We start from the raw sequence: 25860 nt of genomic DNA on the forward strand, positions 1-25860 counted from the left end.
TAGTTCTATATCAATATAAAGACATTTTTTATTAAAAACAATGAAAACACAAATGGCATGATTTGGTTACAACTGACATGATATGCAAGTACTTAAATAATAACATCTTTCTCCATCCTCATCAGTCAAAATTATATTCAATGTGTCGGGTCAAAGTTGGGACAACAACAATTTAACTAGGAGGCTAGTTAGGACAGTTTAAGGGTTCACAAGAAATATTGCTGGTTCTTGATTGTAAACCATTTACTGTTTCCATAAAACTTTGTTTAGAAATGGTTGGTCGGTTGGTTTGAAAGTTCACATATCACATCCAGAAGTAAAAATTATGTGACAAAACAAGTTGATGATCATCATTTGCAAATTTGTAATTTTCTTGACTATCTTATTTTGTCTGCAAACTTGAAATCTGATATAACCAATTTTGTTTTGTATAAATAGTTCCAAGACATCATGTTACCCTCACTTGTGGATAAATCTTGCACTTCTATAGATTCACTTTCCAGCACATTCGGTACCGTACCCCTATTCAATGAGTGATTTCAAGTTTGGTGTTTAAGGCTGGTGTTAGTGTTTAATATACACTAACACCAGCCTAAACACCTAAATGGAAATCAGCTGGTGTTAAGGCTTTGACCTCTGAATATCGTCAACTTCCGGTAGCTAGTGTTATCGATTTTGCAAAATTGTCGTCTGCTGAACCGACCTTTGTGGATGGTGTTAATATTTCACGTACAAATGTCCTATTCACTAACACTAGCCCCTAGGGATTAAGCAAATGTTGATTTCCAGTTCGGTGTTAGTGTTGTACCCGCACACAGTCAACACACGAACGACGCCAATTTATTGTCTGACGATCAAATAAAAATATGTGAAACAGGTAATTCATATATTCTTTTGTGTAAAATTAGTTTTTTATAAGACCAGAGAAATAGGTGTAAATTTATTATGTACTTTGCATGATATCTTTAGTTTTGATGTACTATTTTTAAATCATTGTCGTGAAATCAAGTATGTGGTGACGTCACGGCTGGTGTTAAGCTATTGATTTTGATATCGGTATCGGGCTCGTAATTTCATCAGCAAATTTTGCGCTCGATTTAAGAGCTCTTGACTGCTCTAAACACTAACACTAACACCAAACTTGAAATCACTCATTGTGTTTGAGCACTGCCCCTATGTGCTCTCTTCATTTGTTCCAATATCCCCCTTTCAAAATTGTCTAAAGATGCCCATAAGCACCATGTCCTGCGATGCTATGGGTTCACAGTAGCAGCTAAAGCCCAAGTAGAGCATTTAGTCTCATTTCAGCCACCAACCCTGCTTGTTTCTCAGAGGCTAGTCTCTCCTTCAGGCTCTGGATTTGATCGGAGAGCGAGTCATCTGTTTCTTCCAAGGTGATGACCGGGGCGTCGGTCCGAGGGTGTGGTTCCTCCAGGGACTTTGATAGAGATAGAGCCTTGAAAGTGAGAGATGGATGTAGAGGAAGAGAGCAAGACAGAGAATGAGGGAAAGGCAAGTGAGAGAGAGAGAAAAAAAAAGATGGTAAAGAGAGAAAGAGAGAGAGAGAGAGAAAGAAAGAAAAAGAGATTAAGTGAGAGGAAGGCAGGGAGACGTGAAGGGAGGAAGGGAGGAAAGGTTGGGAGAGGGAGAGAGAGAAAGAAAGAAAAAGAGATTAAGTGAGAGGAAGGCAGAGAGACGTGAAGGGTGGAAGGGAGGAAAGGTTGGGAGAGGGAGAGAGAGAAAGAGATGGTAAAGAGAGAGGGAGGGAAAGAGGAAAAGAGGGAGGGAAAGAGGAAAAGAGAGAGAAAAAATATCTTTAAACAAAGTGCACAGAATATTGACAACAACAGTAATTATGTGTAAGGGCAATTCATGGCGTTGGCAGATTCTATTTCGATGACATTAAACCTTGGGGGAAACGACAAAGAATAAATTACAATACACTGTGCCTACCTTTGGAGTTCTGTTTGGAAAGGGTGGAAGCTGTAGTCTAAATTCAGACTCTGGTCTGTCAGCCTGTACATGCAGTGTCTGCGGCAGTTCTTCCACGGGCTCTTCTAGAAAGCTTGTTAGCATGGCTTCAAACCTAGAGTTAAAAAGAAAAATGATATGCTGTCAACTTATTCCTTCGTGTCATAACAAGCCAATTCCTAGATACCCTCAGAGACCGATCATTTCTTTGTGCTGCCCCTAGATTATGGAATAAATTAACACTAGAAATAAGGAAAGCCCCATCACTAGATAATTTTAAATCAAGACTGAAAACTCACTTGTTCATATAGTATGTATAGCACAGCATTTACGAGCTCTTGCAGCGCAATAGAATATATCCACATATTCATTACGCTTTACAATTGAATATATTATTATTATTATTATACACTCTGCACATGGGCAGACAAAGGTCATTTGTACCGCATCTGCGAAACCCATTGAGATGGATACCGGATAGGTGCTCATGAAAGTTGTATAATTATTGTTCATTAGTATTCAAAGAGACACAGGTGGAGGCACATGTATTCTTTTTAAAATGCCAAGTACAACAGAACTTCTCAGCAGAGATGAAACCTGGGGAAGTGACTATATGTGGTAGTCACTGGATCATAGTAGCTGCCGAATGACGAAGGTATATCAATACCAGAGTTTATTGGCATTTGCTCGAGTGTGACTGCAAACAGGGAAACATGTATTAACTCATATCCTGCCATAAGCTTGCATGCACGCTACCGTTATAGTGCTTTGTACACGCGAGCAAGCTACTGCTTCGCTGCTTCTTGCATGATAGTACCATCACGTTCGTCCGATTATCTCAAATTAACTTGGCACTGGGGGGATTTGTGGCTTGGCACAATGGGGATTAGCCCTGTGGCAGAATAAGAGGTAACAGGAAGGCAAAAAATACAAATTAAGCTAAATACCTGAGGCTCTCTTCTCGCTCCTTATCCAACATCCTCCTGAGCAGACCACTCTGGGTGTGGCTTATCGTCATGGTGACATCTTGCGGAAGAAGGAAGCTGGTGTTGTCGGGAAGACGTTCCTCCGCCCTTCTCCTCCTCCTCTCTTCCTTCTCCCTCGAGTCCTCATCTGCCAGGGTAGACCGACGTGTTGACACCGACTCCATGATGGAATCAAACATGCTGGAATCACAAAGAAAGTGGTTTATTTACACGTATCATCTTGATTAACAATATCTGTATGCATAATACACATCCCATCCCATAGACTGATGAATCACATGTTTACCTTATGCATCTATTAAAGCCCCACTGCACTAGTTTGGCCAGGAGGGATTAGACCTCCCTGCAAGGTCACTGACAGGTGGTTATCTCATCAAATAAGCTCTCAATTAACATAAGAAAAAGGGGATCATGGGGGACCAATGGTCACCGATTTGGCATTGTTTGCTATATAGAGGGCGCAAGTAGTTATAAAGTAGTGCAGTGGGGCTTTAAAGGGTCTAAACTATCTACCCTGTATCAAAGAGAAGTGATAACTCACCTTTCATGTTCCACCACCGATTCTTCTAAAGTCTCGTTCATCTCCTGCTTCCACTGGACAGGAAACTCAAAGCTACCAAACTCAGACTGGTGGAAGTACACCTGCTGATTGCCCGGGGATGGACTCTCTCCTGAACAGAAAGCAGACAAAAATATGGGATTAAATCAAAGAATATAACAAATTAACAAGAAGAAAGTGCAGAGGAAATAAAAATAAGTGAGTTAACTCACTTCCTGCTTCAGTTGACTAATGGAATAAACCATGGACAGCCGTCAGTGGATAATACTCCAAACTATGTGGCTGACATTCGAAGGATTCAAATCCCACTCCCACCCAAAAATGTGAGAGGTTGAACATATAGTTTGGACTCAGATTTGCTTATTTTTCTTCCTGACTCAGAAAAAACAGGTTCCACTATTGTTAAGTAAATTCCCAAGCAAAATACCCAATTTCCTTTTGAAAACAACTCATTAAAAGTCCATTTTAAACACTTCAAAGTTCATTTACGACAAGTGGTCATCAACTTTGTGGCACAGAAAGGATTTAAAATATGCTCAATCACTTAAAGGCATCGCTTAACAATGTTAAATCCGAGATGCATGGCCCTACGTGTTATCAGTGTTTGTAATATGGTGTATTTTGAAGCCCTGAAAATTTGCGCTTCAAAATGATCATGAAGTGCCGCAAAAAAGTAACAATCTTTGGGTGACTGGTTTTACCATACTCATTTTCCCTAATACTAGGAAAACAAATTTTGAAATTTCGATTTCCAATCATAAATATCTTGATAATCAGACAGGCGATTGGGTTGTAATAGTCATGAGGTTTCTGACTGACCTAAAGGTTTATAATTATCATTGCAGCATGGGCTAAATCAAGAATTTTGTTTCAGAATTTGAGACAAAGATACCCGATCCCTTTATTTAGTTTTTTTAACTTTGGCATATTATACTTTTGGAAGGAAAATAAAACATTCCATCTCACCCTCTGGTCTAGTGGACAGGGTTGTCATCATGTATGTCACACATTCCTCTAAGATGTCTGCCCACGGTGCATGCTGGGAGGTGGGTTCACATCCTTCCGTGTCAAAGGTCACAAAGCAGGTATCTTCAAAGGTTCGTCTGCTCTTGTCCAGCAGCCATCTCACTCTGCATCACAATGAAGAAACAACAAACTTGAGGAATGCAACTGTCATCAACTTACATCTGCCCTTTAAAGGCATCGTTTAACAATGTTAAACCTGAGATGCATGGCCCTACGTGTTATCAGTGTCTGTGATATGGTGTCATATTGAAGCCCTAAAAAAAAATTGTACTTCAAAGTGTTCAAGAAGTGCCTCAAAAACGTAACAAACTTTGAGTGACCGGTATTACCATACTCATTTTCCCTAATAGAACATAGAGCCATGAAAACCGTAAGGAAAACACAAAATTTGGTTTCGATTTCCAATCATAAATATCTTGATAATCAGACAGGCAATCGGCTTGTAAATGCCATGGGATTCCTGACTGACCTAAAGGTTTATAATTATCATTGCAGCATGAGCTAAATCCAGGATTTTGTTTCAGAATCTGAGACAAAGTTACCGGATCCCTTTAAGCACCAAAAACTCATGGCATTTGATATTTGCCCATGTACATGTAACCTTCTACGTGCAAGATTATATTTTCATGTTTAAATTGGAGGGAGCACCATAAATGAATTCATGCAGAGGTATTACAATTATACTTTTCTGTGTATTTGTAGGCAGCAAATATTTGTAAACCATAAAAATGGTGCATACAATGAATACTAAGAAATACTAAATGACATTGTGACGACCTACAAACGAGCGTTCATGTATTAACATGTTTGTGTACATGTACAGGTATTTTATTGTCTGTAAATACGTAGTACATGAGTTATCAAAAAGTTGTGGAAAATAATGAAATAAAGAGGAAGGTAAACAGAGGGATAGTGAAAATTCACTGATAGAAGGGTGAAAATGGATGAATAAGTGAAAGAAAATTACCTGGATAAGAGTGGTGCTTTGTCACTGTCTCTGCCTGGAAGTAGATTCACATAGTTGGCACAAGCTTTGCAAACTGATAACCAGTCTGGATAAAAAAAATGAGATAAGGTCATTGCTTCAAATATCAGTTTTCTTCTGAGAGCAGTTCTGCTCCATGTACATTATTGATGTACAAATTGATAATTCTTATTCAACTTCGCAGATCTTATAGAGACAATTTTTCCAGAGCAAAATAAGGTAACACGGGAAGGACACCCTGAAGAACAGTTCCCTAAAATTAACTTTCTCATCAATTCAATTCAATTTTGGTTATAAAAAACAAAAGAACATGGCAAAAGTCCAGCGACTAATGTTGTTATATTTACAGTACAACACAAGAAAACATAAAAAAAGGTTATGAAATGTAATAATAAATAAATAAATAAAATAAACAAAAGGAGAATGTGACTTCATGCTTTAAAAAGATGATGTTAAACAGCAATTATTATATTTTAATGGTGTATCTTGGGTTTGCTTACCATTGTCTTCTATATAAGGCACCTCAGGTAGCTTCAAGATGTTAATGGATGTATAGAGATGACTCAGAGTGGTAGGGGTGTTCCACTCAGCTGCAGGGAGGTCTAAATAAAAGATAAATCAAAAGCAAAAATACACAAAACATATTAAAGCCCCACTGTACTACTTGTAGCTACTTGCTCCCTCTATATAGAAAACAATGCCAAAGTGGTGCCCATTGGTCCCCCATGATCCTCTCTTTCTTACGTTAATTGAGAGCTGAGTTGATGAGATAGCCACCTGTCAGTGACCTAGCTGGGTGGTCTAATCCCTCCTGGCCAAACTAGTACAGACAGGCTTTAAAATCTCCTAGTATTAACAGGAAAAAAGAGAGATCACTCTTGACTTTAGTTAAGAGTTCTCTTACATGTACATGTACATGTAGCTTAAAATCAGTGATTTTGCTTGAAATCCTGTTTACCTGCTATGTGTAACTCGGTAAGAAGTTTAGATTTTTTTTCCTTAAAACAGTCATAATTTTATCACTGAAAGGAATTCTAAAGACATCAATAGCTGTGAATGTACAATTATTATTTTTTTTTTTAATAAATCACAAAATTCAATCTGTACTTATCATAGTTTCTCTCATAGTGAAACTTGGAGCTGTAAACATATCATCGTTAAAGAGGAGAAGGTATTCAAGGTAATCCACTTTTTTTTTTCTGGCCTAACACTGAACAGATTAATATAACATGGACATGCTCCCATCTTATGGAGACTTGGATATATACACACATTTTTCAATAATTATCAATACATGTACAATTTAAACTTCCCAATATCATTTAATAAGAACACTTTGTGTTAAAATGGGGAAGAATACCAAAGAATATTTAAAGTACCTGGATGTTGGTGACCTGTGAACTCTGCAGGAGGCCATGAGATGTCAGACAGGGATGAAGAGCTCGCTACAGAAGATAGATGACTCATCACAGAGTTATACAGACTCACAATGGACTGTGGTGACTGAAATAAATAGCATTAAATGATCTTTAAATTATAATACATGTGTTTTCGTAGTGGATAATACATGTTTGATCTATAATCTTTGTATATTCCTTTAGAGGTAGTTTGGCCAAAACCTGCCTTAGCAGCTACCTGCACAGAAGACTGCCTGCCTATAAAGACCATATTTTTCATCCCCTGGAAACGAAATTGACACAAAATAAAAATCTGTACAAGAAGAATTTTTACTCAAGACTCCTTACCTATGTATATAGACCATTCTTTCATGTAAGGTTTTACAGATAATATAGATATACAAAAGTTGGTTTTGTTATCAAATAATAATAATAAAAACAATGATATAGTTTATAATAATAATTTATAATAATAATAATAATCATAATAACAATAATTACAACAACAACAACAACAACAACAACAACAACAACAACAATAAGTATTTCTACTGTACACTTTCTGAAATAATACCACTCAAGACACTACAATGTAATATGATGATAATACTTCAGTGCTATCTTAACAACACAAAACAAAGAAACAACAAAAACAATATCAGACATATAACATTAAGTTTCCTAGTAGCTCTGGGTAAAAAAGGCGCTGCCTGATTCTCTAGATAATGCTAGAAAGGAGTAAAATAATTGGTACTGACCAGTAAAAACTGCCCGCTCTCTCTCCTCTGCTTGGACAGCTGGTGGACATTGATGCTGAAGAACTGTGACAGACCATTGTCCAGGTACTCCTTGACCGTCTCGCTGACCACGGACGTTGGTTTAGGATGGTGAGAGGCTAGCCATGCTATACCTTCCTCAAGCTGAAGGGGAAAAACAAATCAAGGTTGGGATATTTTTTGTAACAGTAAGTTGAGAAGGAGAAGGAGTCAAATGGATGCATTTTTAAGAAAAAATGCATTTCACAATTCTGACAATACATTTGTATATCAAAATTTAATTCATACATTAGATAACTTAATAATGCTAGTAGGTTATACATCTGTAACATATTTTAACTTGACTCTCTTTTGTATTATGAACCTTTAAAAAAAATCAAGCCTTAATGCCAAGCACACAACAAATCGTTTGGTTTGGTAATAGATTTGTTCAAGTAAAATGAAAACATTTCAGGGACTGCCTCTTTTGTTTTTCTGTTTTTTGGAAAACACAAACAAATCATATGAAGGTAAAGAAGGAAAAACATATTTTGAGTTATATTCATATCTGTGCTTATCTTTCTACAATAATTTTTTTTTATCCTTGTCTTTTTTTTTGGGTGCTTTTTTTGACATTCAAAGAAAACAATGGTTTACCTATATTTAGCCGTTGGTTTAGATGTAAACCACCTTTTGAACTATTGATCTACGATTGCACAAAGATTTATTTTGAAAATGGACAAAAAATATCAACTATGATCTGCTAACCTGCTCAGACGCTTCAACCTTCACAACATCCCTTGGCAGCCTGATCACTCTCCAAGATGCAATCACTCCTTCACGCGTGAGCTGAGGACACTGGAGGTACTCTGAGAGGCTGCTCTGGAATGTTGTCACATCTTCGTCACTTATTAAACACAGAAGAATGGGGAGAGGTGGTCTTCTTGGTGTCTGAGATAGGATCGCGTTCAGTCTATGCTGGGCATCTCTACAACAGGCCTAGAAAATTGTTTTGCAAAGGAAAAATGATGTTGTTGATGGTCTAGAGGATAAGTCACTGGACTGTGGGTCACACAGGTCTGAGTACAAGTCCCGCAGTGATACTAATACCCTTCGGAAAGACATTAATCTTCATTTGCTACTCTCTGGTATCTGGCATCCTTCTTTCCCACCCCTCCGGGTCCCCATCCCCTCCCTGTCTCCCTCCCCCTTCCTCTCTCTTTCTCTGTCCGGTAAATCTCACCTCTGTTTCACCTTGGACCACGAGAATGATCCCTGAGCTTCCAGTCAGCTGGTATCTGGCATCTCTCCCTGCAGGGGGTCCCATCAATGCCTTGGTACAGATCCCCACTGGCCTGGATCCAGCTCTCTGTGTGTACAGGCTCAGGGTCTCAACCTGTGATAACCAGAGAGGTCCAGTAGTCACAAGAAAGAGATAGAAGGTGATAGAGAGAGAGAGAGAGAGAGAGAATGTGAGAGGGGAGAAGATGGGGTGAGAGAGGGTTACGGAGGGAGAGATGGGGGTTAGGAGGGAAAGAAGAGATAGAGAGAGTGACAGAAAGTGAGAAAGAGAAAGTGAGAGCAAAAAGAGAGAAAAATAGGAGAGAAAGTTCACAGAATTAATAGCAAAATAAGAAAGAAAAAAAATAAAAGAAGAGGGAGAATGAGATAAGAAGTTAGTATTTGTAAGTGGATGTCCAACATAAAAGTTGTTTTAATGATTTTGAAGATTACAAAGCAAATTTTTCCTTTTCCTCAGGCTCTTCTCACTCTTTTCCTTCAAAATGTACCTCACAATACCATTTTTATAACTCTAGAAATCAAATATTATAAGTCTGTTAGGTAACTGCTATGAGATAATGCACTGTGCATACCTTAAAGCAAGTATTGTTTTTATACAGAATTCAGATTTAGTTATTCCCATACCTTTTCTTATAGATCAACTAATTATTTTTCAAACAAAACAGAGATCCAATCACAAACATGTGAAAATACCCTGATATGTGCCCTTCGCAATCGAAACTGGGCATTGCTGGGTCAAAAGATTTTGAGGAAGATAGACTGAATTATAATTTACATTCTCATTATCTCTGAGTCTGCTCCTCCTCAGCTCCTTCGAAATCTTGCCACGCCTCAATTTAGCCTTCAGCCAATGACAAGGGCTCCTGTCATCATGTGACCCTTGAGGCAGCGAGGCAATCAGTTTCCAATACCGGCACGAAGCACCATCCTGCCATGTTGGGCTAGATGCATGCTGGGAAGGATGGTTGTTGTCCCTGTGGATGACGGGTAAGTCTAAAGGCTCCCACGCCCTCTGTTGTCTGACGAGGGTAAGGTAGTGGTGGTGCATGATGTGTTTGGCGAGCGATTCCCTCTCGGTGACAACACTGCAAAGCAACAAGGATATAATAAAAATTAGAATCCCTCTCAATCAAATTTGTAATAAAGCTACATATCAGTAAAACAAACAAAGACAGACTTGCAGAATCATATTTGAGAGATCCACCTAACACGAGTAACAGGCCTACATGACTGATACATTGTACAGGTCAATTAATCTTTCCGCGCCACCAAGTTTTAGAGCAATTGCCGTAAATGACATTAACAGTAAAATTCAGCTAAAATTTAATCATTTCATCGTCACGATTGGTATTACTTGATCTTCCATGGGAATAGGATTCACAATGAAGCTATTTGTTTCTGTTTCAGGAAGAGAAATGTAGCTATTCAGCCACAGTAAGACATATTTAAGGTAGAATGAGTCTGGATTAGGAATAATTAGTTTAATTTATCAGTTGTTGAGTGAAGGTTACGAGCTGGTGTATACACTCTTCGGAGGTATTTGCCACCCAAGGCATGGCAATGATGCGGTTCACTTACCCATAAGGAGTATCCAGAGACATGGGTAACGGTACTCTCGACCTCGAGGTCGAGTCTGGGTCAGCTCCCCCAGGTTGCTCCCGTCGCTTAGGCCAGAGGACCTCGAGCTGCTCGGCGGTGTTCTGATTGGGCGGGCCGGCAGGGAAGGTCTCCAGGGTACGACGGATCTTTAGTCTCTTAGAGTGAACACGACACCATCTGTACAACACATGAGGGCAGGCAGGGAAGGTTTTCATTACAAAAGAAAACTGATGACAGCCACTCATACAATGTAGATTCTTTTCATTCTTTACATGTAACATTATATGTCTTATGCAAAGAGTCATGAAGGCATCAATTCATAGATGTTTACATAGAATTAACATCACTCTGGCATTCAACAGATGGTAACATACTTAAATTTACAACATTTTCAAACTTCTCTCTTTGCAAATTTTGGTAGGTTAATTTCTACATGCAGAAAATTCTGTATACACAAAAGTCTCCATTTCTATTTCTGTTTTTATATTCTTATTCGTTGGATACATCTTACTTATAAATGTATATTGGAACACATTTCTGACCTTTCATGCACTTTATAAGTCACCTTTATTAACCAGGGCCGTATTTCATGAAACCTGTTATCAATAATCAATGCTAAATTTCTATGCCAAATAAGCTCTCAGCCAATCAGATGCCACGATATCAGAAGCTTATAACAGATACTGTAACTTGTTATTGATATTGAGTTTTGTGAAACAGGGCCTAGGTCATAGACACCTATATTCTTATCTTCTAGGATGAAAAATAAGAAATTGACTTACTTTTGATAAAGGTAACCAAGTTGTCTAAGTCTGTAAGCCTCTGCAATCTCTTCAAGTCTCCTGTCTCTCTCAGCCGTTGCCATAGCAATGACCTCATGGGATATGCTGGTGACCTCTGACTCGACCAGGTCTTGGAGAAGTTCTTCTGAGACGGCGGAGCTGCATCGTTCTATTGCTTGTCTATGTAACTCACTCTGATATACACTGCAAAAACCACCAAAAAGGGTTTACAGATAAAGGGGTTACAGATATTCAAGCGTAAATTTGGTAAAGATGAAGATATACATCCAAAAGCTAATAACATTTATGAGGAAACTTGGAAACTGGTCATAATAAACATCCCAGAAATTGACCTCCTCAATTCATCACTGTCTTTTACAAATAATATCCTAGTCCACCAAGAGGACTACCACCAGACTGATGTGCGACTAAACAAGAAATTACATTATCCCAAATAGCCAAGATTTTTGTCTCTTATTGGACAGTTTGGTGTTACTCTGGTGGTGTGACTCGGGCGTAATTACTTTTATGATTTATGAAAAATTGTACCTTATTTCCTTTTCAATCATCGCTTCAAGTGTTGTTTCAACGACCTCCTCAACGATCTCCTCACTTATCTGTCTGCTAGCCTCCTGTCTCAATGCATTCAACTCTTGCTCTTTCTTCGAAGCCTCTTCTGCTGCCCTCCTGTTTAAAAAAAAGACAAGCACAAAATAGATCTATCAGGGCACTAGAACACGAAAGGCACAATCTATTTTCAGTTTGAACTCCAACAACCTGCCTTCATAAATTACATTGAGATGTTGTATGTTTCACTGATATGACTACACTTATGAATAAGTCCCACATGTACGCCATTCATACTGCTAGAGGGGTTTTGATCCTACACTATTTACTTGTCTTCTTTACCACGGTACCATATTCTATGATTAATGCATTTTCATTTAAAAACATACTTTTCAAGTACTTTTTAACCCCTTGACAACTGGATTCTGTCATGCCCTAAACTTAATACAAGAACTCCTCTGTTGCACTATGCAAATGGGTTAGCTCCATAAATCTAAAATAAGCTGAGTGACTCCTGTTAAAGCCGGTCTACACTAGTTTGGCCAGGGGGATATTAGACCCCCCTGCAAGGTCACTGGCAGGTGGTTATCTCATCAAATCAGCTCTGAATTAACATAAGAAAAAGGGGATCATGGGGGACCAACAGGCACCGATTAGGCATTGTTTGCTTTATAGAGGGCGCAAGTAGCTATAAATAGTGCAGTGGGGCTTTAATACAAGAACTCCTCTGTTGCCCTATGAAAATGGGTTAGTTCCATAAATCAAAAATAAGCTGAGTGACTCCTGTCAATCCTTACATCTCTTGCTCTCGTCTCAAGGCCTCAGCATAACGCTCCTCATCGAGCGTCTCCCTGGCGACACCACGACTCAAGGCACCCAGTTCTTCATCTATGATCTCTGCTATCACCTTGGGTGATGCCTGGATGATAGCCAGGGTGCCCATGAACCTCGTTGATAGGTCTCTCACCATCTCGTCGATGACCTCCAAGAAGATATCTCGGATGATGTCCTTGACGACCTTAATCATAGCAAAGATAATAATAATAATAATTTTTAAGTTTTTCTATAGTGCTTATTACAATCACTAAGCGCTTCCAAACTTGGAGATTATTACCCCAGCTTTAGCTGTGCTGCCATTACGGCGCTCTATCATTTCAAAGAATCAATTCCTGCCAGGTACCCATTTACATCATCTGGGTTGAGTGTGGCAAATGTAGATCAATTTCTTGCCGAAGGACATTAGTGCTGCGGCGAGTCTCGAACCGATAGAGATTGTAGTGTGAGTTACAAGTAAACATTAGCCAATGACCAGCAATAAGGGATTCCTTTCTGAGTTTTTGATGATCTACATCAAACTCTGAGGTGAAAGGGAACACGACCATGGTGTACAACCTCCAAGAACAACTCTTTAGTGATGTCTTGGATGATCTATTGGGGAAGGAACGACCGAAGAGTGAGTTGCAGGAAATCGCTGGTCATTGATCTACAATAAGAGATTCCCATGGTGATATTTTTCTGATATCTACCTCATGGTTTACAGTTGGCTAGCTTTCCTCCACCTTTGCTGTTAAAATAGCCTGTTGGACAAGTTGTTGTACAAAAAACTACCCAAATAAACCACACACACTCATAACAAGCATCATTGTTGGTACTTACCTCAGGGCTTATAGTTGGCTTGCTTTCCACCACCTTTGCAGACAAAATAACCTGTTGAGGTGGCTGCTGCACTGTTTCACCAAAGTATTGCACAGCGGCCACATCCTCTTGGGCCTGTGGTTGTTGGAATTGTATCTCTTGTTGCACCGTAAAGCTTTCCTGCAGAGCTTGTTTCTCAATCTTTCGCACTGGTTGCTTCACTTCTGTGGATAGGTGGAAATGAAGTGAACATACTGCATTCAAAACAAACTGCATTTACAATATAAATATATTACTAAATGGGGTGCATAATCAATAACTTTTAATATTTAATCTTTACTAAAAGATGTTTTGGACCATTATGGTCAAAAGTTGTTCACATATATTTCATTCCTCTATGAATTGAGTATAACAAACAGTCGAAAACCATTCTAAATTCAATTTTGAAAGTTTACTCTATACTTCACAAATTGTTAGTTGTTTTTATTCACATATTTCAACCCAACATTTGGTAAAATGCATTCCCCCCCCCCCCCCAAAAAAAAATAACCCAAACAACAGAACAGTATATTATAAACACAGAAGAATAATCATGTTTTCCACAATTAGGAGTAGCATAATCATGCCACTACTGATTATTAACAGCAACATTAATAACAAGAATATTGATCCTCCAACATTTGCAGCTATCAAGGCAGCCATCATACAACCAGGCCATATATTCATAATATATTCACACAACATTAATTTCAGGTATTTGTAGAACAATACTCCTCATCTAAATTTCAAACCCTTGAAAATGATCATATTAATCATGACACTTTAAAAAGAAATGATTTTAAAAAAGTAAAAAATATTAATTTTAGGTAATAGAAAAAATAAGCAGAACTACACTCCTCATCTAGATTTCAAACCCATGAAAATAATTATATTGATCATGACACTAAAAACAAAATATTAACATTTTTTTTAAAGGTAATACAAAAATAAGTAGAACTATAATCTGAATAGCCATACCTTGAACTATATTCCTTGTCTCGACTGCCAGACCTCGGACTGGTTTAGCTTCGACACCTCTCTCTAGGAGCCTCCCACTCTCATCAAAGCTGGAGACAGGGGTGTGAGGTGGCGCTATGGGAAGAGGACCATTGTTCACCACCTATAAACAGAGATGATAAATAAACAGGGCATTTAAAATAAATGTCAGGTTAATGGGGACCTCTATCAAAAGGATTGTTTTGATCTGTACAATTGGGGTTCCATGCATATTTATTGGCTTTATACAATTCATCTGAAGAAATATCGCACATGTAAAAAGTAAACCTTAAACTGAGTAGAATATTAAAGAAAATAAATATTGGGTATGCCCTGAAGTTTACTAAGGTTAACTTCTCAATTTAAAAACAAAAAGGATTGATTAACAATATAATACTTGGAATTTTCAACATACAAACAGAAATAAAACAAAACTTTTGGTGTTCTTTTTCACTGTAAGAATTCCTTGAGAACCCAAAATGGAGAAAAATTTCATGAACTTACAATAAACATGTAGACTTTCAAACACATTAAACATGTTTGCAGAAACATGTAATTTAACACTTTCTTTCTTCTTTCTTCTTGCTTACCTCGGCAATAGACCTGTCATTCTTGGCTTCGATGACAGAGGGCGCTCTTTGAGATGTGAGGGTCTCCTCCGGGTGAAAGAAACCCCCTCTGCTGAGCTGAATGCAACCATCTGCACTACTCAGACCGTGGTACTCACAGAAAATAGAAGCCTGCGCAATGGAATGAAATCATTATGAAGAATCTGATGATGGAAATATCTATATAATGACTGCCCAAATTAGACTCAAATAAGGAAGTGTCTAATGAGGGCTATATTTGTGGTATTCTCAGTCAATATTGTTATTAGAGCACAATCATGTTGGCATGTTGTGTCGACAACACAAAGAAAAACTCAATATGGTATACCTTGAATATTCACCCCAAAAATATGCCATGCTCCTTATCATACTGATACTCCCACAGCATATTTAAGCCCTGATAACCTGTGCATTTCCATTTGTTTCTTCTCTCTCTCTCTCTCTCTCTCTCTCTCCCCCTCCCCCCCCCCCCCCCCCCCCCCCCCCGCTCAACATATAATTTTTTTTATCATCCTAATTTTTACTCAGAGGATAATTTTCATTTAAAAAATCACATGCACTTTAATAAAACATCAACTGGACTTGAATGCCTCCTTCCCCTGCGTACAATGCAGAGATAAAACTAGATGGAACTTCGACTGCGCGCTATCGAAAATGATGCCTCCGTCATAGAACAACTTTACAAACCAAAACGGCAGCAATTTAAAAAAATTCAAGTTTGATTGTAATCCATTAACCATTAACAGGTTCTCAGAATATCTAGATTACGAGCTATTTTACATATATATGTATGACTGTTTGATATTTGACCTCATGACCCTAAAATCTAATCAGTTCATTGGCTTTGCAAGAAACATACATGTCCTAGGTTTGATAGTAATAGAGGCCTAATATACCCACCTGATCTTCATCTTCGAATGCCAGGAGATGGACAAGTTCGACGGCAGGGAACAAGGAGATACCCTTGGGCGTGGTGAAGGCCTTATTCATGGTCTCTAACGCCATAGAGCGTCGCTGGACAAAGTAACGGTGGAGGATGCAAGCATTCAAGAATGAGGCCCCTCTGTATTTAGGGAGAAGAATAAATGGTAGATAGGGGAGGTGATTATGTTATAGAATGTGGAGATGGCTGATTTTTTTTTTTTTAATCAAGCATGGATGACACTGCCAAAACTGAATGAAAAAGAGTTATGTTATTAGGGACTTTTAGATTTGCGTGGATTGATACGTGTGACGTCCATTCAAGGCAGTGCATTAAAAGGACGTCGATCGTAGCAATCCACGTTGTCGTTGTGCAAATCTAAAAGTCCCTATTATCATCCATGATAACTAGCCCCTCCCCCCTCCTCCACGAGAAGTCAAATATAAAGTTGTTAAAACATATCAATAGCACATATCATATGAAACGACGGTGCTATGTATTTTAACAAATTAATAATCAAGGCTGTAAGATTATTACACAAAAGAAATTCTACAAGGAAATCATTTCTTGGAATGATAGATTGAGTGCCTTGTTTAATGGTCTGGAATAAATGTATGCCGAAAAATCAATCCAATCTCTTTAAAAAATTAATTGATCTACAAGAAATGAAAACAATCTTACATGAAATACCTGCCTTAAAAATCAAATTTGTTGACACATCTACCGGTAATCCTATCATTTTTCCTCCTTGCCAAAGTGTTCATAAAATGTTAACAGATAAAGTAAAAATATACAACAAAGGCAATACGTTGGTCTTGGAACTAAAAACAATATGTTTGCCTGAAACTGTACAATCATTTAATTTTTTTTACTCAGGCCCTTCAATTTTGTGTGCACAAATCAAGCTATTTAACTTGATAAAAGCTAGTGGCTACCTGATAAGTTTGAAGAATCTGCTGTAGTTGTTGCTACTGAAGGCTGCAGAGACTTTGATAGCAAACACCACGGCCTCAGAGTTTCTCACTTCAGGTCGATACTGCTGAACCTCCCTGCAAAACATCAAGAACATCAAACAAGAAAACTAAAATGTGTTGTTGGATTACTGTTAATATTCTCATCAAACTCTGTATTAAAAAATTTACAAGAAAATTAGAATGTATTGCTGGAATACAGAAATACTCTGATTAAACTCTGTATTAACAAATTTAAGCATAACTGTTTTAAGGCTAATCTGGCCTTTACGTCTTCAAAAATTTTGACAGTTCTACCTTCTTTATGAAGTTTGAAATATTTTGGGGAAACTTAGCGACATCTTTTCTATGTAACACAGGAGAAAGAAAGAGAAATCATAAAACAGAATTATTTATTTCACATGCATTGAATCACAAAAATACAATAAATAAGATGTGTTTTTTTTAAGGGGGGGGGGGGGTAGGGAAAGAAGGAAATTTCAAAACAACCCACTTTCTTAAAAACTGTTTAGAATTGATCATTGGTGAGATTTTGAGAAGCTTTCTAGAGAGCAACACAGGATAAAGACAATACAAATAAAAACAATAAAAACCTTCTAAATCCCAACTAACCTGAGGATATCCCCTCCAGTGAGGTTGAGCAAGACCTCGTAAGCTCTGAACTCTGCCTCGTTGGGACAGAAGACGCCCTCGTCAGTCAGGTCATGGTAAAACTGTTTCAGACTCTGCATGCACTTGGTTAAGTTCTCGTTGTTGATCTTGGGGCTGAAGGACATATGCCCCTCCTCGCAGAGTCGATACGAGCAGTAAATGTGAAACCTGAAATCATAAATAAATATATAAATATTAGCGTTGAAGTCAACTTGTAGAAGGTTCTCTGCAGTCCCGTTTTATCAAATCAAATTACATATACCCGTATAATGATTAAATAGAAATTTCCACTTTATTGTTCCTGCATGAAATATTTACCTGTGTATTCCAAGATTCAATATATCACATGTGATTCCGATTCGGGAACGCTACATGCTACGATAGAAATCAATGAAACCAAATTTTAGAAGCTTGCAAAAGTTGCTTGCCACAAAAATGATTTTTGATCACTATACAATTCCTGAAAGCTTCTAGTTTAACAGGAGTGAGAAGAGACAAATACTTGTTAGATCCCCAAATATTGCATGTAAAATGACCTGTGAAGAAGCCTGGTAGAGAGTAACATGACCACAAAACTTGCAACTTTGCAATGTTCGGACATGAAGTTACAATAAATGCAGTGACTCTTCTTTAGCATCATAATATTCAGTGGCACATTGTCCTCCTTTTCGTAACACAATCGACATCAATACCGCTTTTGCATTTCAAACCTACCTTGCACATTTCTCCATTAGGCTGACAGCTGTAGTCTCACACAGCTGCTGCTGCGTGATCTCCTTGCGGATACTCCTCGTCCTGTCCCACAGGAAATCAAACCAGTCTGCCCAGCTCCTCCCATCGCCGCCCTGCCCCGTCGGCTCTCGATTTATGATCTCTCCCATCAGGTAGTTCATGGTCAGGTCAAGGACAGCCGGAGGTCGAAGTTCAGAGGGCAACGGCTCTTCCTGTTGAGGAGGAGAATAGAACAACTTTATAACTCATTTTTAATCAAAACATTATCTCATGTAGAGTAGCAAACATACTTTCCCAGCAAGATTTTGAGTGACTAAATGCGTAAGATTACTGTGAAAAATTCCATTACTCATTTGTGTTGAATTAGAAGAATGCAAAGAGCCGACCCAAACTGTATGTGTTAACGGAGCATCATGAACAGTTTGATAGATCATTCAGATACTTGAAGATACTATGTCCCTTTTGCAGCCAACATCAAGTTCTGTAGAACCTTGAAGGAATTATGAATATGCCATGTATATGTCGTATCTGTGAAATTCAACATTAGCAGTGTCCTAGTATTCAAATTATGCAAGGAAACCTGTTATCTTCTAGACTCCGCTGTAAAACACTATTGAGTGACTCACTGACACATTTTTTTCTTTGGTAATAACATACATTAAACTAGATGGAACTTTGACTGCGCGCAGTCGAAAATGATGCCTCCGCCATTGGGCGATTATACCAACCAAAACAGAAGCAAATTTTTAAAATTTGACTTCGATTGTAATCCATTAACAGGTTCTCAGAATATCGTGATTACAAGCTTTTTTTCATATACATGTATGACCCTTTGATCCTTGACCTCATGACCCTAAAATCTAATCAGTTCATTGGCTCTGCAAGAAACATACATGTCCTGAGTTTGATAGTAATCCATGTGTCAGTTCTAATGAGAATGCGTTCACAAGCTATTTTTGCATACATAATGAGCCCCATGACCTTTGAAATTTGACCTCATGACCCCAGAATCTACTCAGTTCATTGGCTCTGCAAGATACATACATGATCTTAGTTTGGCAGGAATCCATATAACGGTTCTTGAGATAACGCGATCACTAGAACGGGATGTACGGACGGACAACCCGAAAACATAATGCCTCCCGCTACTTCGTAACGGAGGCATAATGAGCTATTAGAGGTACATGAGCATTTATCCACATCAATAACCCACTACTTGTAATGGCCAAAATCAACTGAATTGAATCTTTGTGCATCACAAAACATACAACCATTCAGAAAAAGGGTTTGAAAATCAGACTATTACTTAGGTGATTGCAATCATTTAAGTCGATTCAACAACTAATGGTTGTTATTTTCCCACTAAGAGCAATTTTCAAGCCCTTTCGTTTTGGAGGAAGTTCTAAATTAGTATTGTCTTTCAAATGCCATTGGAATTTAACCTTTTCATTTTTGGGCCTGCAAATAGGACATACATGTAGTACTTTTAAACAAATATTTGTATCCATCTTACACATTCCATTTGGTCAGGAGTTCAACATTACATTGGTATAAATTAGGTAAATGGGACTAAAATGCCTGACACAAAATTGGTTACCTGATCTGCAGATGACCTGCTGTACTCCTTTACCGCATTCTGGTGACAAACATTGGGACTCACTCCTTTCTCCATCTGCAAGTACAATCAAAATAAACATAGGACATCAGAAATATGGTTAAGAGTCATGCTGGGTCAAAGCAGTTATTGCAATATACCATATCACCCACGATAATGATACATGAAGAATGAAAGAGGATTAAAAAATTACCAATTGCCAGATAAATATTATATAAATATGTAGATATACCTCATTGTACGTAAATTGCAGGATTGTTTATAATGTCAACATTTTAATCAAAGTATTTTTCATAATGTGATTATGCAGGGACCCTCTGAAAAAATAATGTATCAACTATTGATGTGGCTACCTTGGCTAAATAAGAGTTTAAAGATACTTTTTTAAAATTCCATTTAATTCTAGTGATAAGGAATGTCTTTTAAGCAGATATGTAGAACAAGAACAGCTGAAGACCCCTAAGTCTATAGGAAATAGAGAGATATCAGTAGATAGATAGATACACGTTTCAATATGGAACCTGATCTAAAAATAATAGTAATAATATCCCAGTCTTATCATTACCCTGTCAGAGAATTACTATTCTGCACATAACAGTGCACTTTCTCCATTCTCTGGGGACAATTCCAGCTAGTCGCCATTTTTACGAGCGCACACATGCTAATCCAATCACAACAATTTTGTATCCTACCGGGTACCCATTTAACAACTGGGTGGAGAGGAGCAATGTAGATAAAATACCTTGCTCAAGGACATAAGTGCCGTGCTGGGGCTTGAACCAAAGACCTTTGCATTTTCAGTCTAGAATAAGAGTCTGCCAATCAATTTGAAAATCTCTGATCAGTTTGACAGGTTATAATATTTCAAACTTGAGTTCAAAGGTCACTCACCTTCTGTCCGGGCATCATCTCATAAGGACTGAGTCTCCGCTGGACTTCTCTCATGTATCTCTCTTTCTCTGGACACATGTCTGGACATGACCCGGTCATCTTCACGGCTGTAGCCAGTTCACTCTTTTTGGTCATTCCTTGAAAAGAAAAGAAAAAGAAACATAAATAAACTAAGACATCTTTATTCCTAGGGACTAAATATCCTCTGGACCTTTCTCTGGACACATGTCTGGACATGGCCCGGTCATCTTCTTGGCTGTAGCCAGGTCACTCTTTTGGTCATTCCTTGAAAAGAATAGAAAAGAACAGAAAAACAAATAAACTAAGACATCTTTATTCCTAAGGACTACATCTCCTCTGGACCAATTTCTCTGGACACATGTCTGGACATGTACCGGTCATCTTCTTGGCTGTAGTCAGGTCACTCTGTTTGGTCAGTCCTTGCATGGGACACAAATACACATGCTTTAACAGTCATCTGTACGCAGAGACTACCTGATTATAAAGACCAAACCTTTTGTGTCTCTTCTACAGTGTTTCTCATTTGAACCTGCCAGTGACCACGCAGGGAGGTCTAATCCCTCCTGGCCAAACTAGTGCAGATATGCTTTTTTAACAAGAGCGTTTAAAAGAGCTGGGGAGCAAATGACTCTCCGGCCCTGTCTACATTTCATCTTGATATCACGCTTGACGGCTTTCAGTTCAAATTGTTTAAACTTACCCTTTCTGATTTGTTTGTCCCATTCTTCTAAAGCTTCGTATCTCTCCGATGCTGTATGGTACCCTCTAGTGTTTCTCCCTGTTTATACCGTAAGAAAGCATATGTGGAAATTAATGATGAGCCAGTTCAAAAGAATTAGTGTTCACAGTGTATAACACAGATAACACAGATAACAATAGCATCTTGAGCTTGAACTATCGTTAGAGAATCAACCACTAAATAACTTTGGCAAAGAACTAAAAAAGAAATTACATAGTTTGTACAAATAAAATTACACATTACATACAGCAAAGGAAGTCTTGCACTATTTGGAGAACAAGTAATATTTTGATATCATACTTTTGAATATATATATATATATATATATATATATATATATATATATATATATATATACGTGATGCAAACTTACTACATATCAATGAAAAGTATACTTCTGAAAAATATGAAGTCTGCATTATTTTGGTGAACAATCATTTTTTTCTACAAATCACACTTTTGAATATACACATATGACATAATGTAAGCTTACTAGACATTCATTAACAAAAATATGTTGAAAACTATGAATTATTTTACATCAAAGACTTTTCTTGATTGATCATATCATCTTTTGCCCATATACTGCCATTGTACATCAATGCTCAGTTACACTGCTCACCACTATAAGCTGGAGGAGGTGGAGGTTTTTCTCTCTTTGGCGGAGGATCTGCTTCTGTCTTAGTCTCACTGGTAGATGGAGGGACATTTTCATCTGTAAAACAAAATGATTCAAATAATATGAATTGAAAGTTAATTGGAGGGAAAAACTGTCAATGGTGTCATAAAGTGAATAACACTTTTTACCCCCTCACTCCTTAAACATTGAAATACACATCAACAGTTAAACAATCTTTGATCATTCATATTTTGCTTGAGATTACTCTTTGTTTGTTTATTACATATCATTAACTATTGGAAGAGTAAGGGGGGGATTTGAATTCATGTGAAATCTCAGGGAGGGTAAAGTACCTAATTAAAGGGTGGGTTGGATAACTGTAATAAATGAGTACACGTAAGCATTTGAAAAAAGTTTTCTTGAATTGGGCATCTTTTCTCACTGATTTTAGTGTACTGATATAATGTATTAAAAATTCGAGCTTTGTCAAAATATTTGCTGATCAAGGACAAAACTTGAAGGTGGACAGGACCCAGTAATAAGCAATGCTGCCATATTCAGGTACGCAAAGATGTAAAAAAAAAAAAATTAAACTCACCACTCTTTCTTTTTTCTTTGCCTTTGTCTTTCTGCGCCCAGAAGATTGTAACAGGCTGGGTCCCTACCTTCAACGTCTTGACATCACGCTTTGCTCTAGCTGCCGATTCCTAGAGAAAATCCAACATTATGAAAAAAGAAACATAATTTAAAAAAAAACATTACAAAAATAGTATGATATGAAATAAATGCTTAATCACAAGAATTTGTCAATTGTAAGAATCTCAAGTACTTTTGATGGATTTTATTGTTGTTTTTGTGCAATTTGTATATCAAATTTCCACTTATTTGTATATCAACCTCTTCATCCCTTTTAATACATATCTTCTCATGTATGTCTGAATTAGACCATATAATTCTCTTTTTATTCTCTCTTTTCCTTACCTATATTCCTGTCTTTTCTTGCTCATCTTCCTTCATTCCATATCTCCTCTTATTTTTGTCAGAATGTATTGTTAATGTGTTTGTTAATCTAATTGATTTGTTTTGTGCATATTTATGTATTCTTATGTTATTCATTGTTATCTCCTGCCAGTGGAGGCCAAATTTCTGTGTTTTTGAACGTGGACAATCAAATCTGAATCTGATATAAGACGTATTTGTCAACTAATGATAATATTCCTTAATGTTCATGTACATATCATCGCACAAACTCACATGGTCTTCAAAGTACACAGTGGCCATCGTCTTTCGAGGGTTCACAGTTGCTTTCTTCACTTTGCCAAACTTGGAGAACAACTTGTTTATGTAAATTCGGTTGTTCAACTGATCAGGAACATCTTTTACGATGATCGTGGTCAAGTGATTGACCTCGCTTCTACTGACAATCAAAGAAGTCTCTTTCTTCCCTCTTGAAGACTCTAGGTTGAGATAAGAGCAAAGAACAACAGAGAAAGAGAGAAAGAAAAACAAAATAATGATGAGATTTAGCTAAGGTTCTCAGTTGGAAATTGTTTACCTTTGGCCCAAAGTGAGGGTCTTTGCAGAAAAACATGGGAGATTTTGGAAGATCAAAGCAATATTGCAGGCTGATAGTATGAATCAATATTAACATATCGATCACCTTTGTTGTTAACCTTGTCTGGGAGAATTTGCCCCTGATGTTTTTTCTTGGAAATCCTCCACATGTGGAATGAGGATCAAGGGTATTATGCATTATTGAGAACTCAGGTTAGAGTAATGTAGCAGCTTTTCCACTTTTTTTTATTGAAGATGAATAAGCAAATACGACATTTGTTAATTATGAATTGTAAACAATAAATACATAACATATTACACTGATTTTTTTTATAAGTATCGTAAGTATACTAATTTTTAGCATTAAAGGAAGTTGGTCTTAAGACCTGTAAATACAGAGAAATTTGTGATTATTCTCTGCAATGACAAAATCGGTTTGACACAATATCTACACACATTATCTACACATGCTATCAACATATACTATATCATCGCAATTTTTGTTGATATTCAATACAAAAAGAAAAAGGTGATGTGCTAGTGAATACTAATCCTACCTTTGGGAGATCTTTCCTCATTTCGTTGTTTCTTGGGCTCTGCCTCTCTGCGTCCACTCGCATCATCTAGAGCTCTGCCAAAGAGACCACTCCTCTTGACCGATGCCCTCCCCTGCATGCTCTCCTTCTCGACCTTTGGCTTTGAGGGCGCTGACCCAAAGCTTTCCATGTCCGATATGTCTGACCCGAACATGTCGTCATGGGAAGTGAGAGGGCGCTGAGACACGGACGATGGTTTGGAAGGTGAGAGGTCTCTCTTGAGAGAGGTTCTCCTGGGTTGCTGGAAGGCTACGTCGTCCTTACGAGGGGAGATCTGTCCAAAGGAACCACTGCTTCTTTTACTCTCATTCGAAGCTGAATCTCTGGAGAGAATGCGTCGGTCTGACTTTGGAGCATCTTGGGCCTCAATGGATCTACCAATACCTGCCTCATCGTCGCCAACTGGACCAAAGGTTATCTGGAAGCTGGGTTGCTTTGTTCCTGCATCCTCGAGGGAAGAGTCAGAATCAATAATACCCTGACCAAAGAGAGACGGCTTAAGTCCCGTCCCAAAAGATCCAAATGTTGCTGACTGAGATCCAAACACAGAAGACGAAGAGGGAACACTTGGTTTGCCAAACATGCTGGACGGTGCATCCCCAAAAGAGGATTCTTGAGCAAGGTGAGAAGTTCCAGAAGACGATGCTTGAGAGAAAAGAGAAGACCCTGGCATTGATCCAATTTTGCCCTGAGTGAAAAGCTCCGACTCAGAGGAGTCTGAAGGAACGTTGCTTGGCTCTCCAAACTGTCCCACCCTCAAAGTGTCTGGAGCAGAGGTACCTGGTGCCAGGTCCGGGTTGTTCATTGGACTGATAAATCGCTTTCCAGCATCTGATTTCACAAGAATAAAAGAATAGAGATGTCACTCAAAATAAAACTTTGAAAAAAAATGCTTTTAAAAAGTGACATCTCTTACGAGGCATTTAGAACTTATGTTCTTTGTAAACTTCTTTCACCTCCCAAAATAGAAAGAGATAATGAGAATGTTAGGTCTTCATAAAATGTTTAACTCAGTCACACGACCAAACTGACTCCACATTGACTTCAATACGACTGATTTTGGATTATTAAATGTTGGCAGTCTGTTGTATGTCTTATGTTGGTTTATATTGGTGGGATTAATGAGAATCATTTAATACAGGCTTTTCTTTACATATGGGACAAAACTATGAAAAATAGTCACCTGTCCTCATAGGGCAGGTTTCCATTTACAGGAAGTTCACGATAATGAATGGTGACCATTTTTGTCCTCAACCTCTTTTCCTATGGTCTTACCCTTTTCTCTAACATTCAGGAGTAAAACTAAATCTGTCAAGATTTTATTTTAAGAATTTATTAAAAG

At 37.9% G+C, this 25860-nt stretch overlaps 1 protein-coding gene across 1 annotated transcript in view; it reads right to left on the bottom strand.

The window, feature by feature from the left end:
* Window positions 1-25860, bottom strand: part of LOC100891813 (germinal-center associated nuclear protein) — a 27846-nt gene continuing 1986 nt past the window's right edge. The window contains exons 3-32 of the mRNA XM_030974965.1: window positions 24480-25349; window positions 23623-23825; window positions 22967-23075; window positions 22372-22464; window positions 21711-21788; window positions 20990-21126; window positions 20081-20155; window positions 18466-18695; window positions 17713-17919; window positions 17065-17178; window positions 16108-16270; window positions 15190-15339; window positions 14582-14723; window positions 13586-13788; window positions 12727-12947; window positions 11912-12049; window positions 11363-11566; window positions 10560-10757; window positions 9757-10066; window positions 8923-9075; window positions 8448-8678; window positions 7683-7844; window positions 6907-7030; window positions 6028-6129; window positions 5510-5594; window positions 4483-4646; window positions 3499-3628; window positions 2919-3137; window positions 1954-2086; window positions 1-1456 (exon numbers count right to left, since the gene is read on the bottom strand). Of these exons, the coding sequence (XP_030830825.1) occupies window positions 1274-1456; window positions 1954-2086; window positions 2919-3137; window positions 3499-3628; window positions 4483-4646; window positions 5510-5594; window positions 6028-6129; window positions 6907-7030; window positions 7683-7844; window positions 8448-8678; window positions 8923-9075; window positions 9757-10066; window positions 10560-10757; window positions 11363-11566; window positions 11912-12049; window positions 12727-12947; window positions 13586-13788; window positions 14582-14723; window positions 15190-15339; window positions 16108-16270; window positions 17065-17178; window positions 17713-17919; window positions 18466-18695; window positions 20081-20155; window positions 20990-21126; window positions 21711-21788; window positions 22372-22464; window positions 22967-23075; window positions 23623-23825; window positions 24480-25349 (5531 nt within the window). The 3' untranslated portion in view covers window positions 1-1273. The remainder of the gene's footprint in view (window positions 1457-1953; window positions 2087-2918; window positions 3138-3498; window positions 3629-4482; window positions 4647-5509; window positions 5595-6027; window positions 6130-6906; window positions 7031-7682; window positions 7845-8447; window positions 8679-8922; window positions 9076-9756; window positions 10067-10559; window positions 10758-11362; window positions 11567-11911; window positions 12050-12726; window positions 12948-13585; window positions 13789-14581; window positions 14724-15189; window positions 15340-16107; window positions 16271-17064; window positions 17179-17712; window positions 17920-18465; window positions 18696-20080; window positions 20156-20989; window positions 21127-21710; window positions 21789-22371; window positions 22465-22966; window positions 23076-23622; window positions 23826-24479; window positions 25350-25860) is intronic.

This window comes from Strongylocentrotus purpuratus, unplaced genomic scaffold (genome assembly GCF_000002235.5).
Source record: "Strongylocentrotus purpuratus isolate Spur 01 unplaced genomic scaffold, Spur_5.0 spur5_scaffold_7, whole genome shotgun sequence".
Lineage (NCBI taxonomy): Eukaryota > Metazoa > Echinodermata > Echinoidea > Camarodonta > Strongylocentrotidae > Strongylocentrotus > Strongylocentrotus purpuratus.